The sequence below is a fragment of the Artemia sp. Qi Xiang Cuo genome, chromosome 17 (assembly GCF_049724085.1).
Source record: "Artemia sp. Qi Xiang Cuo chromosome 17, ASM4972408v1, whole genome shotgun sequence".
Lineage (NCBI taxonomy): Eukaryota > Metazoa > Arthropoda > Branchiopoda > Anostraca > Artemiidae > Artemia > Artemia sp. Qi Xiang Cuo.
In genome coordinates, this window is record NC_142810.1 from 49,652,697 (window position 1) to 49,670,758 (window position 18,062).

General features: G+C 36.7%; 1 protein-coding gene across 1 annotated transcript in view; it reads left to right on the forward strand.

Moving 5' to 3' along the window:
- The window catches only part of LOC148942299 (pickpocket protein 28-like), a 332,270-nt gene that overhangs the window by 226,807 nt on the left and 87,401 nt on the right, over positions 1-18,062 (forward strand). Inside the window, exon 6 of the mRNA XM_089103282.1 lies at positions 15,092-15,359. Coding sequence (XP_088959408.1) covers positions 15,092-15,359 — 268 coding nt within the window. The remainder of the gene's footprint in view (positions 1-15,091; positions 15,360-18,062) is intronic.

Here is an 18,062-nt window from a genome sequence, read left to right on the forward strand (position 1 = left end):
TATATATATATATATATATATATATATATATATATATATATATATATATATATATATATATATATATATATATATATATATATATATGTATATATATATAGATAAGAAGCTAATGCCATCTATGTTATATACAGAGTTATTGTAGCTGAGTTTGCATCTTTGCCCTTAATGGGATAATGATTCTGCATTACCTTGAGGTTATTTCCATATTGATTTCTGCACTCTAATTCTAGATTTTTAGTTGAGTAGTATTTGAGGGATCTTCTATAATTCCTAGTATAGGTATTTCTCTCTGAGTATTCTCACCAGCACCATCTTCTTTTTTCTTATATAGACTGGCCCGCCAACTATTCTGCTATTTTCATATAGCTCCATCTTTGTTGCCATCACTGTTTCTTCTGAATAAGTGAAGTTACATAGTTGCCAAATATTGCGTAGCTGCCAAATTTAGACAGTATATTTTGCCATTTTCGGCGATATAATTCGGGCTGCATTTTTCGGAGGTAGCCTGTGCAGAAGTGAGCAACAACGAACATTCAAGAGGCCGTACAGTACTAGCGGGATTTTTCATCCTTAAACTGCTGGGATAAGGTGATTCGTGTGTTGCACTTCCCACGGGTCGTATCTACCGCTAAATCTTTAAAGCCTTAATTCCTCGCGGATTGCGTAATAATCATTCCGTAGCAAAATGGCGAGCGTGAAGCTTGTGTTAAATGCTGTACTGAACTTTGTTTAGCGGGCGATGAAGGCTGGAAACCCGATAGACAGTATTGTCAAAAGAGCGGTTTCACATTTCTCCGATGCGGATATATTGGAAGCGAAAAAGGTGATTTGGGATTAAGCCGAATATGCGACGAGAGTGACTGCAAGAGACAACAGTTCGGATTAATGTCATTGAAATAACGAAAGTTTTTAAGATGTGTGACGAAAAAACCATTTCGCTCCCGTGCTTCGTATTACACCAACCTGATGACGTACCGATTATTCCAGGTGAAATAAGTGCAACTTTGATGAGAAAAGTGGGAGAGCTATGCCGAAAGTTCGACAGTTTCGTCCAGTCTGAGTACCAGCTGCGCAATCCCTATCAGTCACGCGAGAATAACGGAAAGCATAAACAGATTTACGCCGTAGTTCTCAAGAATCTGCCCCAAGGACTGACTGATCCCGAATCACGGAAAGACTATTTAAATGGACTTTGCGGACAGACAAGCAGTGACATCGTCGAACTGAGGCCTCGTAAGAGTGCTTGGAGTGTTCTCGTGAAAGAAAAAGTGACCGCCGATTCCATTGCACAGGCTATTACCAGTACCGATAATTCCGTTGTTGGGAGAGTAAAAAGCCCCTCTTTCTTCGGGATAATTCGCCACGTCCCTGCTAGTATTTCAGAAGAGGACTTACGCAGTTTAGTGTCAAAATTTGTCGAAGCTTCTGGAATAGGCAAAACCAGGTCATTCAAACTGAAGTTTGATTCGCGTGAAGACCTACAGAGTGCAATCAAGTCTCCCCCCGTGATTGGGTATGAGCGGCTGCCGATTCACGAATACAAATTTATGCCAATCCAGTGCTACAAGTGTCAATGCTTCGTCCACGCAGCAAAGGTATGTCCAAATCCGCCAAAGTGCTCCCGTTGCGCTAGGAAACACTCCAGCTCAAAGGACAATTCCTGCCAGAACCCCCTCAAATGTGCTCTATGTGGTTCGGCAAACCATCCCTGTTACAGTTTTAAATACCCTGAAGCACAAAAAGCGTTAAAACAATGAATAATCTTGAACTTAAAGTAGTATCATGGAACATAAATGGTGGAGTTCTGGCTAAACTACCTCTGGTTGAGCAATTAGTACAATAATATGACGTAGTCTGTCTACAGGAGCACTTTCTTACAACAGAAGGACTTCAGCTTCTTGAGGTCAATGACAGCTCCAGCGTATTCAGTGTTCCTGCAAAGCGTTCTGGCAGAGGTAGACCCTCTGGTGGTATTTCAATACTGGTACGCAGAAGTCTTATTCCTTCCTTGTACAAGCAGTCTAATTTCTTCGTCGGTGTCCGAATTGCTGACACAGCTCTAGTCTGTGTCTGTATGCCCACGGATTATCGTGACGATGAATCTGATGCAAGATTCAATGTTTCTTGTGGACAGATTTGTGGAGCAGTTGACGGATGTGTTACACAAAAAATGACATGCATTGTAACAGGACACATGAACTGTAGCCTGTGCGACAACAGTCCGAGAACTCAGGTTCTGGTAGCTGCCTGTGAAAATCTCCGTGTACTTGAAAATGACCTGGACTACACGTATGTACACAACTCCGGCTCTGTATCCTCCCTTGACTCAATGCTGTGCTCTGCAGATGTGAAGACAAACGGAAAATGTAGGGTAAAATTAAGCATCTGTGCTTCCGACCACCTACCCATCTCGAATATGTTCTGTGTCACTAATAAGCCTACTCAGCCCGATGAATGTCACCGTAAATGGGTGGTAATATCTGAGTGGGGAAATGCCGACTCTGCGCTTTTCAAGTCCGTGTATGATAATATACTTGAAAAGATAAAGGTCCCATTTCAACTGCTTCAGCAAGGTTTGCCTGTTTCCAATAATGAGAAGCAGATACTCCTGAATAATTACTGTGCAGAAATTACACATGCCCTACGCTGTGCCGAAAAGGCTGCAGTTCCGACACAAAAAGTTCGAATCGGAAGTGAAAATCCACAGTGGTCTCAGAATGTACAGTTGTCCGAGTCTTGTGGTCGATCTAAATTCTGGTATACACTATGGAACGAGTGCGGGCGCCCTCGTCAAGGGGTCTTGAATGATATCAGGCTATATACTAAGCGAAAGTTCGCCAAGACCCTTGCTAAACACCGAACCGACTTAATGGACCAGAATTGCAAAGTGCTTGAAGGTGACCCAAATGCAGTCTGGAAGTATATTAAAAAGAGAAGGAGTCCCAAATCTCGCAAAAAAGAAATTTTGCCAAGTAAAAGTGATTGGAATAAATATTTCACCGAAGAATTCTCACCGCCGAACAAGGCTCTCGAGGAAGAGTTCGAAAAAGAGCTCGACTCCCTCCTAGCGTCAAATGAACGAAGCGTCGGGTTCATTGTTACTGTCTCTAGTATTCGTCATATGCTATCTAAACTGAAAAAGAAGTATTCTCGAGGTGATGATAAAATTTGTGGAATGCATCTGGCTATTGGGGGTGACAGTGTGTTAAATCACCTTGCTCTTATGTACCAGATGATCTTTAACTGCGGTCTTGTCCCCGATGTTTTCTGTGTTGGCGTTGTTACACGTGTTTCCAAAAGAGGGAATGATCCCTGGGGCTGTTCTTGATACCGCCCAAAACTGTTGCACCAATATTTTGCTAACTCGTGGAAATACTTTTTTTTAGTGATCTAAGTGAGGCTTGTTATACTCCCGATTCACAATTCGGGTTTAAGAGTGGTACTAGTCACGAGCATGTTCATTCGTTGATAGCTAATCTTTTGCTCAGTGCTCACGATAATAATAATACACTTGTTCTAGCAAGCCACGATGTGCGTATAGCATTCGACTCTGGTATCCACGCACATATACTTAGTTCTGCTTGTAAACACGGAGTTGACCGTTCGGTTGTCGTTGTATGGAGGAGCATGTATAGGAGACTGAGAGTGAAGATTAAAGTCCCCACTCATCACGGTATGGTGGTATCCACCTTAGTTATACCTGTCCGTAAAGGTATCCGGCAAGGCTCCATTACTTCCCCTCCTTTATACAACAACAGTATTATCGTCCCTCAAGAATCTGCCAAAACGTGTTGCATATATCTAGGTACAGAGGTGTCGCTCATCAATTACGCTGATGATATACTTAACACAAGTAGGTCTGTTTTAAGGATTGAGGATAACTACAATATATTGAGTGATGAATATGCTAAGATTGGGCTAGCTTTTAATGCTGCCAAAAGTGAAGTAGTTGTTTTTCGTCGCAACGCGAAAGATTCGACCCCGATTAGCGTGCTCCTAGGCGACACTGCGGTGAGCTCAAAGCCATCTCTCACTTACCTTGGACTGCCGATCGCTTCAGATCTGCGGTCTACTCGTGAAGCACTGGTTGAGCATTTCTCAGAAAAGGCACGCAAATCATACGAACTACTCTTACCCTGCAAACGTATGTATAACCGCCATATACTCGGAAGGCTTTATTCCGTGTTCGTTATCCCGCATGTTCTGTCACTCTCGCCGTTTTGGTATCTTTTCACCGAAACAGAAAAGCGCTCAGTCCGTCGGGTTTACTATAAGTATGCAAAAAATCTGTTAAGTGTTACGCCATGGAAGAGAAATTCAAGAGTTTCGAAAAATTACAGCGTTGTGGACCCGACTACTGCAGCTACTGAGCGAATCGTCCGATTTCGGCGTTCGCTCAATCCTGATCATGATATGTACCGAGCTATCGTAGGCTAGTTTGATTACGAGTTTAGTATGCTGTATATAGATTGTTATTGAAGTCTTGTTGTTTCTCTTATTGCGTTTTATTTTTCTCTTTTTTTCTTTTTTTCATTACTCCGTTGTGTAACCTTGTGTTATTTATGATGGGAAATAAAAACCATTCATTCATATATATATGATATATATATATATTATATATATATATATATATATATATATATATATATATATATATATATATATATATATATATATATATATATATATATATATATATATATATATATATATATATATATATATATATATATATATATATATATATATATATATATATATACATATATATATATATATATATATGTCTTTTGAATCAACTTTGCCCTTTTCCAAGTCAAAGTTTAAGACGAACGCGGTCCATAGTTGTTAGTAACATGTCACATGTCAATTGTCCCAATTTTTTACAGGGAGTGACAGTATTAATCTAGCTGTTCACATTGAAAAAGCTTCTTTTTTTTTTCCAGCCTATGGTCCATACTTGGCCACAAATGACCTATACAAGTATTAATTAGTTTAAACGCTATAAAACTGCAGAACTAAAGTACAAAGCTAAATATAAAAACTGAGGCCTTTTGTGGTCTTACCAATCTTCAAAAGTAAGGACAAGGGATAGTCTTGATACTGTCCCTTTTGCCGGGACTCGGTATGACATCTTCTTCAAAATATCCTCGGTAGGATAGATTATGGAATCTTCTTTTTCAGGCCACTTGCATTTACGTATTCCTGCCATGCTTATTACGCATATTTTGGCTGAGTGGCTCTTAGGTTGAACAATACCAGGGTAATATTTAACTTAATTGTCAACTTTCACATAATTTCCCTCTGCAATTGTATCAAATACTGCTTCCTCTGCAGGCTGCTCATTTTCTTCTTGTCCTAGGTGAAGAGATAAGTCATCACTGTCATCATTCATTGAAAAACTTTTGTCACTCTCCTCACCTATTGCAATATCTTTTTCATCGCTAATTGCTTGACTGCCTATGGTCTTGCAACTTTGCTTCTTTTCCCTATTTTGGCTTTCTCATCAGCTTCTATTTGTTTTTAACCGGAATATTGGTTAATACTTTTGTTGAGCAACGCTTCCTTTTCTGATAGATTGTTTTCTAGGAGTAGCTTTTGAAAAAGGTCCGACTTACTCCGGAGTGACAATGGAAGAAGGAGGCTGTTTACTGTCAGGGAAGTCTATAATACCTATTTTTGGGCATGCATTCTAGGACAGCGCTTGAGGTTCATCCATGTCATTTTCATTATCGAAATGTTCAGACGACATGCTTGGTCTGTCATTTACGTGCGAGGACAAAACATCTTCCTTCGTAAAGAAGTCAGGGTTGAAAGACCAAATGCCAGATTTGGTGAATCCTCTCTGGATTTAAAGATTATGTCATTTTGCCCCCCAGCAGAGGTCGTTTTAAGTATCTATTTTGCATGCAAAATTACAAAAGGGATAAAGCTAAATATAAAATACCAAGTGTAATGAGTCTGTTTACAAAAGCGGTTTGAAGCAGTTTCATAATACCTAAAAGACACAAAAGTAAATTAACAATTACTCAAAATGAGAAAAATGGATCATCAAATGAGATAAGATCAAGAAGACGACCCAAAAAATATAGATTAGAAATTGGTAAAAATGAACAACCTGGACCATCAAATGTGAGAAGACCAATTCGAAAAAATGTCTGAAGTAATAAAAAACAAAAACAAAGAGCCAACAAATATGCAGCTAGAATACTTGCAACAATAAGTCAAAAGTGAAAGAGAGGAACAAAGAAATATGTGGTTAGAAGATAAGCGGCAGCGAGAACTACGATGAGCAAAAAACGATAGACAAAAGAAGAAAGAAATATGTGTTTGCAAGAAATGCGACACCGGGGATCAGATCGAACCGAAAATGAAATTGAAGAACAAAGAAATATGCAGTTAGAAGATAAGCGGCAGCGGAAGTTACTACTTGTCAAAAACGATAGACTAAAAAACAAAGAGATATGCGGCTGCAAGAAATGGGACAACGACGATCAGTACCAATAAAATATGGAACTGAAGAAATAAAAATTATACATTTAGAAGATATGTGACAGTGACAATTGTAACAAGTCAAAAATGAAGGTGAATACAGTTACAAGAGATATGACATTGAGAATCAGAAGGAAACAAACCTCAAAGTAAGGAACAAAGAAACATGTGGTTAATAGACATGCAACAGCGAGAATTGCATAAGTCATAACGAAAGTGAAGAACAAAGGAATATGCGGTTAGAAGATATGCAACAATGGCAATCACAACGAATAAAAAATAAAAGTGACACCTCATGAATTAAAACTACAGACTAAATTGATCGTTACGCTAATGCGTATAATACAAGCAGCCTACAAAGTGAAGAACAATGAAATATACGGCTACAAGACATGCGACAACGAGGATAAGCCGAATCCCAAACGAATTTAAAGAGCAATGAAATATACGGTTAGGTCAGAACGTTTCAAGTGAAAGTGAAGAACAAAGAACTGTATAGTTAGAATACAAGCGACAGCGAAAATCGAAAATGAAAGTGACGAACAAAGAATTGTGCGGTTAGAATATTTGCGAAAGCGAGTAGATCAAAAACGTAAGTGAATAACAGAGAATTGTTGTGTAAGAAAATAAGCGAAAGCGAAAATACAGTTAGAAAACAAGCGACAGCGAAAATCAAAAATGAAAGTGAAGAATAAAGAATTGTGCGGTTAGAATATATACGAAAGCGAGTAGATCAAAAATGGAAGTGAAGAAAAAAGAATTGTACGGTAAGAAGATAAGCGACGGCGAGAATCAGAACGTGTCAAAAATGAAAGTGAAGAACAAAGAATTAAACGGTTACAAGACAAGTGACGATGCGAATCAGAACGTATCAAAAATGAAAATTAAGATATCCGGAATATATCCGGAAGCGAGTATCAGAGAGTGTCAAACATGAAACTGAAAATAAAAAACTGTGGAGTTAGAAGACAAGCGAAAGCGAAAATCAGAACAAATAAAAAAATGAAAGTGAAGAAGAAAGAAATATTAGGTTAGAAGAAAAGCGCCGTCGCCATCTTCGACGCCAACAAACTGTGGCACAAAACCTTGTGTGGCACAAAATCTTGTGTAAAACCTTCTACTAAGACACTGCAAACTACGCAAGTTTTAATTAAAATACACTGGGATCCTTCAACGTTGTATGTATTCACTGTGAAGCCGTCCATTTTCCCGAGGAAATAGCAGTAAATAAAGGTGACTCAGTTGGAGTTTCTTGCTTGCTTGGTCGAATTTCATTGCTTCTTCCACAATTTTTAAATGAATTAGTTTGCCTTTTTTCGGACGTCACTTGCTTTCTAAAGAATTCCACGAAAGAATCCGAAACTCGAACTTCTGTTTCGCTTTAGCGTCATTCCACGTAGGTGATGATCGAATCAACAATAGTTGTAATCTTTTCAGTTTCAAATTAGCTGGAAAAACTTATCACAAAATCAGTTGAACAACACATTCATCACAAGCCCCTGAAGGAAATTTTAAACCCCCTTCATATGGCCAAATGGACATTTTAGACCCCTATAAAGCTGTTGAAGAACGTCTTGCACATCTTTCGTAACCTAATGGATATCGCGGAAAAATACTGTGAGACACAAACAACTATGCCAAGAGTTACATGAAAATGACAGAAGTGGAGGATAATGTAAGTCAATTTGCTGCTTTACTGGAACAACAGCCTCGGTCGGAAGACAAGTGACAATGAAATTCTATATATACAAGCGTAGCCGTGTCGGGGAGCCGGGGTGAGAACTTCTGTTTCTGAAGTTCTCTATAAGAAACACAAGTTCATATATATATATATATATATATATATATATATATATATATATATATATATATATATATATATATATATATATATATATATATATATATATATATATATATATATATATATATATATATATATATATATATATATAGAAAATCTCAAAACGGAAAAAAGATTATTAGGAAGTTCATGAACCAATCAATTAAGCCTAATTTTGTTTCAAAGCTTTGGAAATTATACAAATTTTAAAAGACATTGTATAGGTTTGCAACTGTCTAGCTTTTGCAGAGCCAATAATGCCGACTAAAACTTTTAACGGAAGTTCAATACTGCGCTAAATACTCGAAGGCCCTAACCAGGTTTTATATATTCTTTCCCTGAAATATTCCGGAGTCTGCCCAAATAAAAACTTCACCGACAATAAGGTATCCCAAATCAAATAAAATAAATACTTTTGCATGTACACTAAGAACGTCGACTTCTGTAGTTTTAGGTTGTTTCTCATAACATCTATTTCATAGCAAAAATTTTCTCCTTAACAACAAAGCTGACGACAAAATTTCTTCCTTAAATCCTGTATTTTTGGATTTGTTTATAAAACAGCGTTTTATGTTTTAAGATCAGAATCTTGGTTATGAATGTTTTGCTGTGGTTCTTTTCCCCTTTCTCTCACTTTTTATCTCTCTCAAAAACTGTCTTTCTCTCTTGACCGTAAATTCTGGGATATTATACCTCTATTAAGACGCAGAGGTCCATTTGGCCCTTAATGGCAAAATATAAAAATAAGTCTAGTTTCTTAAGTTAATTATTTCAGTCAAAATGGTTAAATCAAACAGTTCGTGGTAACGAACTGTAAGTAAGGAGCGACCCGGCTCAATGGTAACCGAAACTCTAGAAAACGGGTTTTTGATACCAATAGATACCTCAAAAGAATCAGATCTCAATGCTGATTTCAAATATATAACTTTCATCAAGTTTAGTACTACTCATCAAAAGTTACGCGCCTGAGAAAATTTGGTTGATTTTCAAAAAAACGAGAGAGAGACCCCCTAAAAATTATAGAACCTTGATGAAAATCATACCATCACATTCAGCGTATATCAGAACCCTAATATACAAGTTTTAAGCACCTATAAGTAAAAATGTGATATTTTGCATTTTTTGCCGGAAGAAAGATCATGGATGCGTGTTTATTTGTTTTTTTGTTTTGTTTTTTTTTGTTTTTTTCCCAGGGGTGATCTTATCGATTCGGTGCTCCTAGAATATCGTGGGTGGGCTCATTGGAACGGAAATTAAAAGTTCTAGTGCCCTTTTTAAGTGACCAAAAAAAAAATCGAGGGCAACTAGGCCCCCTCAAACGCACATTTTTTCCCAAAGTCATCCGATCAAAATTTTTAGATAGCCATTTTGTTCAGCATGGTTGAAAATATGATAACTATTTATTTAAGGATGACTTAATTCCCCGAAGTCCTCGGGGGGAGGGCTTAAAGTTATGAACTTTACCCAATGTTAACATCGGGTACTGTTTATTGGGATGTATAAAGACGTTTTCAAGGGGGGATTTTTCCGGGTTGGGGTGGAGGGGGGGGGTGGGGGGTTATGTGGGAGGATCTTTCCATGAAGGAACTTTCATGGGGAAGGGACATTAATATGAAGGGGGCGCCAGATTTCCCAGCATTCTTTAAAAAAAAGACCAGAAATCAAATAAAAAAAAAAGTTTTTCAACAGAAAGTAAGGAGCAACATCACAACTTAAAACGAACAGAAAATATTACGTATATGATTGGGTTCACCCCCTAGTCAATACCTCCCTCTTTAAGCCAAAGATGTTTTAGTACTTTCATGAGAGCTATTTATTCTAATTAACGGCCTTTGTGATTAAGGGTCATTTTTAAAGAACAAAATTCAAAATTTAGCTTAAAGAGCAAGGTATTGACTAGGGGGTGAATTCCCTAATATACTTATTAAGAATATATGAGTATAGAAGTTCGTTACGTAAGTTAATTCGTAAGTTACGTATATTTATTGCTAATAAAAACGTTCGTAAATAAAATTAAACAAGTTTCGAGAAAGCCATTTAACCTAATAAAAGTAATATTAATATGAATATTTTGTTGTAATTATTCATGTACAGTGAGCCAAAATCAAAACCTGTATTAATTCAAAAACGTTCAAAAATTAAATTAAAAAAAAAAGTTTTCTTAACTGAAAGTAAGGAACGACGTTAAAACTAAAAACGAACAGAAATTATTCCGTATATAAAAGGGGCTGTCCCCACCTCAACGCCTCGCTCTTTACGTTAAAGTTTAACTTGCTCACAACTCTATTTTTTAAACAATAAAAAAATTTAGCGTAAAGAGCGAGGCGTTGAGGAGGGGACAGCCCCTTTCATATACGGAATAATTTCTGTATTGGTATTTCTGTATAGTATTGGTTTTGGTTTATTGGAAAGCCATTTAGCACAAGAAAAGTAAAATTAATATGCAAATTTTGTTTTACTTATTCAGTGACGGTAAAGCAAAATAAAAGCTGCATTAACTAAAAAACGATCAGAAATTAAATAAAAAAACAAGTTTTTTTAACTGAAAGTAAGGAGCGACATTAAAACTTAAAACGAACAGAAATCGTCCTTGTTCAAGTCGTCCTTTGAAGGCTTTAGTAAGTTTACCTTAGACCTTAGATCCTCTTGTACCTCCAGAGGCACTTAGGGCATCTAAGAAGTCATCTCTCATCGCTGAGGCTCCCCAGACATCTTCACATTCAGGTTGTATTGAGGCATTGAGTTTGTGAGGTCAGCCCGGTAGCTACGTCGTAGGGTCTTTTTCGGGCGTCCTCTTCTTCTAGTACCATGTGGCTTCCACTCAAATATGACCTTCACATGACCGAGGTATCTCGACATCCTATATTTTATGGTTTTGGTGACCAGTGGCTGAGATGTCTTCAGTCGTATAGTAGGTTTTTTTTTACTTTTTGGGACCAGTGGATATTTGGAATGTGCCTTAAATACATGTTTTCGAAAGCGAGCAGTTTCTTTTGAAGTTTTTGATCTATGTGCCAACTTTCAGAACCATAGGAAAGCGTTGAGAGGACGTTGCTGTTGACCTCAGGCTGAGTCGGAGAGAGTACTTCTGGCAGCACCAAATTTGAGACAGTTTCCTGAAAGATGCATAAGCCTGGCTGATTCTTAACTTGACTTCCCGCCGACACGATCCTGAATTGTGGATTGTTCTTCCTGGGTATTTGAACTCTACGACTTGATCTATCCTCTGGCTATTGTACCGTAGATGTAGTTTAGATCCAGTGTTCGCCATACTTTTTGTTTTGTTGGTATTTATCTTAAGGCCCAAAGGTTCGGTAACTTCAAACAGTTCGTGGTAACGAACTGTAAGTAAGGAGCGACACGGGTCAATGGTAACCGAAACTCTAAAAAAAAGAATTTTGATACCAATAGATACATCATAAGAATCAGATTTTAATTCTGATTTCAAATATATAAGTCTCATCAAGTTTAGTCACGGATGGGTGTTTTTTTTTCAGGGGTGATCGTATCGACCCAGTGGTCCTAGAATATCGTGGGAGAGCTCATTGGAAACGAAATTAAAAGTTCAAGTGCCCTTTTTAAGTGACCAAAAAAAATGGAGGGCAACTAGGCCCCTTCCCACGCTCATTTTTTCCCCAAAGTCACCCGATCAAAATTTTTTCAGCATGGTCGAAAATATGATAACTATGTCTTTTAAGATGACTTAATCCCCCGAAGTCCCTGTGGGGAGGGCTGAAAGTTCTGAACTTTACCCAATGTTAACATATTGTATTGGTTATTGGGAAGTATACAGACGTTTTCAGGGGGGATTGTTTCTGGTATGTGGGGTGGGTCGGGGGTTATATGGGAGGATCTTTCCATGAAGAAAGTTTTCATGGGGAAAGGGACATTGCTATGAAAGGGGCACCGGATTTCCCAGCATTATTAAAGAAGAAGATCAGAAAATAAATTTAAAAAAAAACAAGTTTTTCAATTGAAAGTAAGCCGCAACATCAATACTTAAAACGAACAGAAAATATTATGTATATGGTTGGGTTCACCCCCTAGTCAATACCTCGCTCTTTAAGCCAAAGATTTTTTAGTACTTTCATAAGAGCTATTATTCTAATTAACGGCTTTTGTTATTAAGGGGTCATTTTTAAAGAATTGGAACAAAATTTAAACTTTAGCTTAAAGTGCAAGGTATTGACTAGGGGGCGAACCCCCTAATATACGTATTAAAAATCAATGAATATAGACGTTCGTTACGGTACGTAAGTTAATTCGTAAGTTAAGTATATTCATTACTAATAAAAACGTTCGTAAACAAAATTAAACAAGTTTCGAGAAAGCCATTTAACCAAAAAAAAAGTAAAATTAATATGCGAATTTTTTTTCAATTATTCATGTACGATGAGCCAAAATCAAAACCTGCATTGTTTCAAAACGTTCAAAAATTAAATAAAAAAAACAAGTTTTTTTAACTGAAAGTAAGGAACGACGTTAAAACTGAAAACGAACAGAAATTATTCCGTATATGAAAGGGGCTGTGCCCTCTTCAACGCCTCGCTCTTTACGCTAAAGTTTGACTTTCTCACAACTTTTTTTTTAAACAATAAAAACTTTTTTTTACTTGTTTTAACTTGTTATTTAAAACTTGTTTTAAACAATAAGAAGTTTGACTTTCTCACAACTTTTTTTTTTAACAATAAAAACTAGGTTTGCTGCTAGCTCGCCCGTATTAAATTCTTCATGTAATTTCCACTATAATTGTTATTCAAATAATTTTGTTTAAAGTGCAAGGTGTTTGAAACGTTATATCTTTATTTAAAATAACCTATCCAATACAGGACAGCACCCGGAATAGGGTCTAAACAAGCCTTTACAGATTTACTTTGGTACAAAGATGATCAAGGCACATCCCGAAGGCATCAAAATCATAAAAGGATTTTAAGGTCTCGTAAACGACAGACTGGAAACAGGGTCTCTGCCACTACTCCTCCTTGGTAGCTTTTAACAAACTATTAGTAGAAATTCTTCTCCCTTTGTCTCAGAATCAATCAGTGATGTTTGTTTATTTATTTTTTTAGTAGCATGATATGGAGGACGGACAACCAAACAAATCCACAAAAAGAAAAAAAAAATCAACATTAACCTCAGATGGGGTTTAAAAAACAAAACACAACGGCATCATGTACCCTGACCAACTCCTTCCTTAACACACATCATTCAAAATGAAACACTAAATTTAACGGTTTAATACCATTTTAATCTATCAACTATGCATCCTATCAAATTAATAATCAAAATCATATTTAGAAAACAATCCATTCTTCAACAGCCTTTTAAATTCCTATAAATTCCGTTAATATTCTTATTTAACGAATTCCATTACTTAGCCCTTTAAAAACAAGAGAAAACCCTGACCTAGACGTAAGCAAAATATTAACGTAAATTTAATCATTGACCTTGTGCCATGGGACATGAGCCTCTTTAACTTATGTGAACACACTTAGAAAGAAGCGGACTTACCTCCGACGCTATTATACATAAACACACTAATATGAAAATCACGGAGTGCAGCCGCTGGAAGTATTTTCAACCTAACATAAGTCTAAACTAAGATAGTTTAGGGAATTACCCTAAATGATTAAATTGTTAAAAATCAGGTAAATTACTTACAAGAATTTAAATAGTTTCAAAATTGACCTGATGTTGAAGAGCTTTTCCAGCCACAAAAATGACTATTAGCTTCGCAAAAATTATAAGGCCCCACCAGTGCCCCTAATCAGACTGCTGTAAAATAATCAATTCGAACTATTAGTAATACCCCTGTTTGTCTTACTACTGCCTTCTCGCATTGGTGCTCTTTCATCTATAACTAAAACCAAGCTTTTGCACCCACAACTACTAATATTACTAAACCTATTTATACCAATGAGTTCCTACTGTATCTACCACTACCGCAACTGCTAATACCAATAGTCTACTACTACTGTTACTACTTTTCTAACTACTTTTTCACGACTGCATCAACTACTACTGCTCCTACTACGGTAACTCTCGTAATGAATTCTCTTACAAATAATACTCCTACTGCAGCTTTTTTTGAAACTGCTACTCCTGTCTAGATCATTGCTAGAGCTGTTGCTACAGGACTACTTTTTCTGTAGCAACTACTCAGCAACTTCATTCGGCTATTTATTTCACGAGGATTTAAAACAATCAGAATTTCGTTTTGCTTGAAAAATCTGCAGGAAAAGGTTTATTTGTTCTATCGCCCTGACCACAATCGCCTATTCAATTAAGTTCATTGACCACCATCTCAGTTCACCACTATCATCCTGACCACCACTATCTATCCAACTAAGTTCATTGAATAGTCTCTTAGTGCGAAAAGGGGAGTTGCGAAAGATACATGGGACATTCGTAACGTTCCCCTTTTTTCACACCATGATACAACAGGCGACTGATTGCAGCAATGGGGAAAATCACGATATGAGCTTACATCTTTGGTGGGCTGATAGAAGAGCCAAACCTATTATCCCCAAACAGGAAGGGAAGAGGTCATAAAGAAGGATTTCAAGGAAAAGGATGTAAAGGGTAAATCAGGTGAGAACTAAAGAACCTACTTACGTTTTAAGAATAATGACATATAATCTGTTTTTGCTGAAGATAAGAGTGTTCAAATTCCCTTTTTAGTTTTCTTCATTTTCTGAAAACCAATGGATCTTGTCAGCTCATTTCATTTATAGAACTTCCTTTTATTTATAGTTTTTTATTAGTCATCCTTGGGATCCTGTCAGCTCTTCGAGGTCACAAATTCTTAGTCCAGGAAAAGAAGCTCTAGCTAGCTTAAATTCCGTACTTGTTCAAACTAGACAAAGAGTATCAGACGCGGGTTATGGGCCCGATGAGATGAGATGCTACTTTGACTACTTCATTTTGAAATATGTGCGAGTTTACTCTAACCCTTCTTGCCTTTTGGAATGCACTCTCGAAAAAACTGAGGCTTGTGGATGCAGGCCTTTTACAGTACCAAGTATGTACGAGCTTTTTTATTTTTATGTTGCGAATTAGTGAGCCAAATTGAATACTGCAAAAATTATTCTGTACATGCTTAGAAGATTTATTTCAATCATCAAACCGAAATTTGTCTATGATACAGGACTTTAATTGATGTTCCATGTTGTTCCTTTTAAAGCCCCACGGACTTTCCAATAAAAATATTTTCCCATCTGTATCCATCTGAGGTCTTTTCATATTTGAAAACAGTTATTTTCTAAATTTTTTGTTTAACTGTTTTATTGTTTAATTATTAAGAACTTTTAAACCCTTTTAGGGCAGTACCCCATTTGTGTTTGTTTTGAATGTGTTTTGTGTTTGTGTTTATTGAATCGTTTGCAAAACTAATTGGTTGAGTAGAAATACTTTTTTTTTCACAAAAACTGAGGCATTATTAACCTATTGGTTCTTAATTACAACTACAACTGGAAAGAAGTTAAATGTGCTGTAAGTTTTTAAGGGCCTTATATTGTTGCCATAATTTTTAAGATTGCTCATTCACATTTCTGTCGTTTAAATTTGACACATGCTACTACCAATTAGGCTTACGGAATAGTTGCTTATGGCGGACATTTTCATTAGAAATTGAATTCTTGTATTGTTTTTATTTTTACGATTTATGTAACCGTTTTAAATATTCAAATTTAATTATTACTTTCCTTGGTATTTATATGTTCTAAATAATTATTTTGTATGAAAGCAAGTTGTAATTTTTGCTCGTTGTCGCATTTTTATTTACAAGACAATTTTTATCTATCAGATTCATTGATTTTTGTTATTTATTCTAAAGTATTTTAATGTAAGTAGTATAAGCAATAGTAGTTCCTGACAGATCAAATAGGGGATTTCCTGACAGATTGCATTAAAAAAGAGGGGGTCTCTGACATATTGTATTGAAATATAGGATATTCGTCAACACATCTTCTTGGGAGATAGGAGAGTTCCTGACAGATTACATTGAGAGATAGGGTAGTCCTCATGGCATTGCATTGGAGTGTAGGGGGCATCTCCTTACATTGCATTAAAGCACAGGGGGAATACTGACATATTGGTATTTTTAGCTGTTTCTTTGGGTACTAAGACATTTTCATGCCCCCGAATGCCGTTTTCTTTTATTTATGAGAAAAAATATTAGGGCCTGACCGAAATATCGGCCGAACGATATTGTCGGGCTGATATGAGGGTCAGTGTCATTATCCGATAACGGAAAAAACAAATTTCGGTTATCGCCCGATGTATATATATATTTGTTTTTTGTGCACAATTTGTCCAGCAGATGGAATCACATTTCCTCGGGTAATTTTTGCTGGTCCAGCCCATGGAGGCGGAGCCACAAGCTAAGTCTGACCATGATGGAGAGAGCAGCAAAGGTGAGTCAAATGAAGTCAAAGCATATTTTTTGTCAATATACACCTGGGCAAGCAATGTTCTGATATATGGTGACTTCAAGAACGTACATCTTCTAACAAAACAACTAAAAAGAATACAATAAACCATACATTTCTGTTTAGTGAATGTTCACTTGCGTGGGTGAAAGATCCAGGATTCAATCGGTTAAAACGATGATATCCAGTCAGGGATGCAGCTAAGGGGGAGGAGTGTTGTAAGGTGGGAAGGGTTTTTGTAAGGTGGGGAGGAGGAGTCCCAAGGTGTCACCGCCACGTGTAAGCACCTTGGAAAATTTACCTAGTTACCATGGAAATTTAGCTTGTTTGTCAGTATTTGCCGGCATACTGGACAGTTTTGTCAACACATTCTTTGTATTCCTCCTCCAAACTCAAAACTCTAGCTGTATCCCTGCATTGTATCTGCTTAGTATGGATTCATTAGTGAGAGACTGTTTCATTTAAATATACGGAAAAGTTTTCAAATTAATATGTGAATGATTAAGATCAAAAGTCCCGCTATTGAAATTTGGGTTTTGAATAATCAATTTCAATAAATATCTCACACTTCTTTCAATAAGATTTTCATGTATTTGTACTATGTTGCTAAGCCGGCTTCTTTGATTACCTTTTTGTGTCACTTTCGCAAATATACGCAATTTCGTTTGTGTGCTCAGAAGCTGCTGATTAGAAAAGGTAAAGAAAATCAAACAATTCTTGCCAATAGCCTAATTTTTGGAATCCACAGTGAATTATTGAGACTGTTCTTTGGTGTGCAATAGACCAGGGAGAAATATGCGAGTATGAATATGGGCAGATAATTGATAAATGAAACGAAAACTTACCAAGTTTGAAGTTTGGTTGTAATTCTACTCCAAAGAAGGAGCGTCGGCGTAGCTGAGAGTTCAACTGAGATATAAACGCGTGCAATCGCCTCGATTGACCATAGCAACACCAGTATTTTAAAGTCATTATAATATGTAGTGGTTAAGCTCATGATGAAACACTGAGAGTTCAACGAGAAGGGAAATTGAGAGGGCAGTTGAACTCTCAGCTACACTAGCGCTCCTTCTTTGGAGTAGAATTACAACCAAACTTCAAACTTGGCAAGTTTTCGTTTAATTTATCAACTCTTCTCCAAAAGGAGCGCCTTAGCTCCGCCTTCTAGTTCAACTGAGATTTTAAAGTTCAGCATGAGCTATACCAACACTAATGATCAATAATAGCCCTATTAATTAAGAGACTGTTGTACAAAAATTCATTTATAGTAAGATATTTCAAATATCAAATTACAG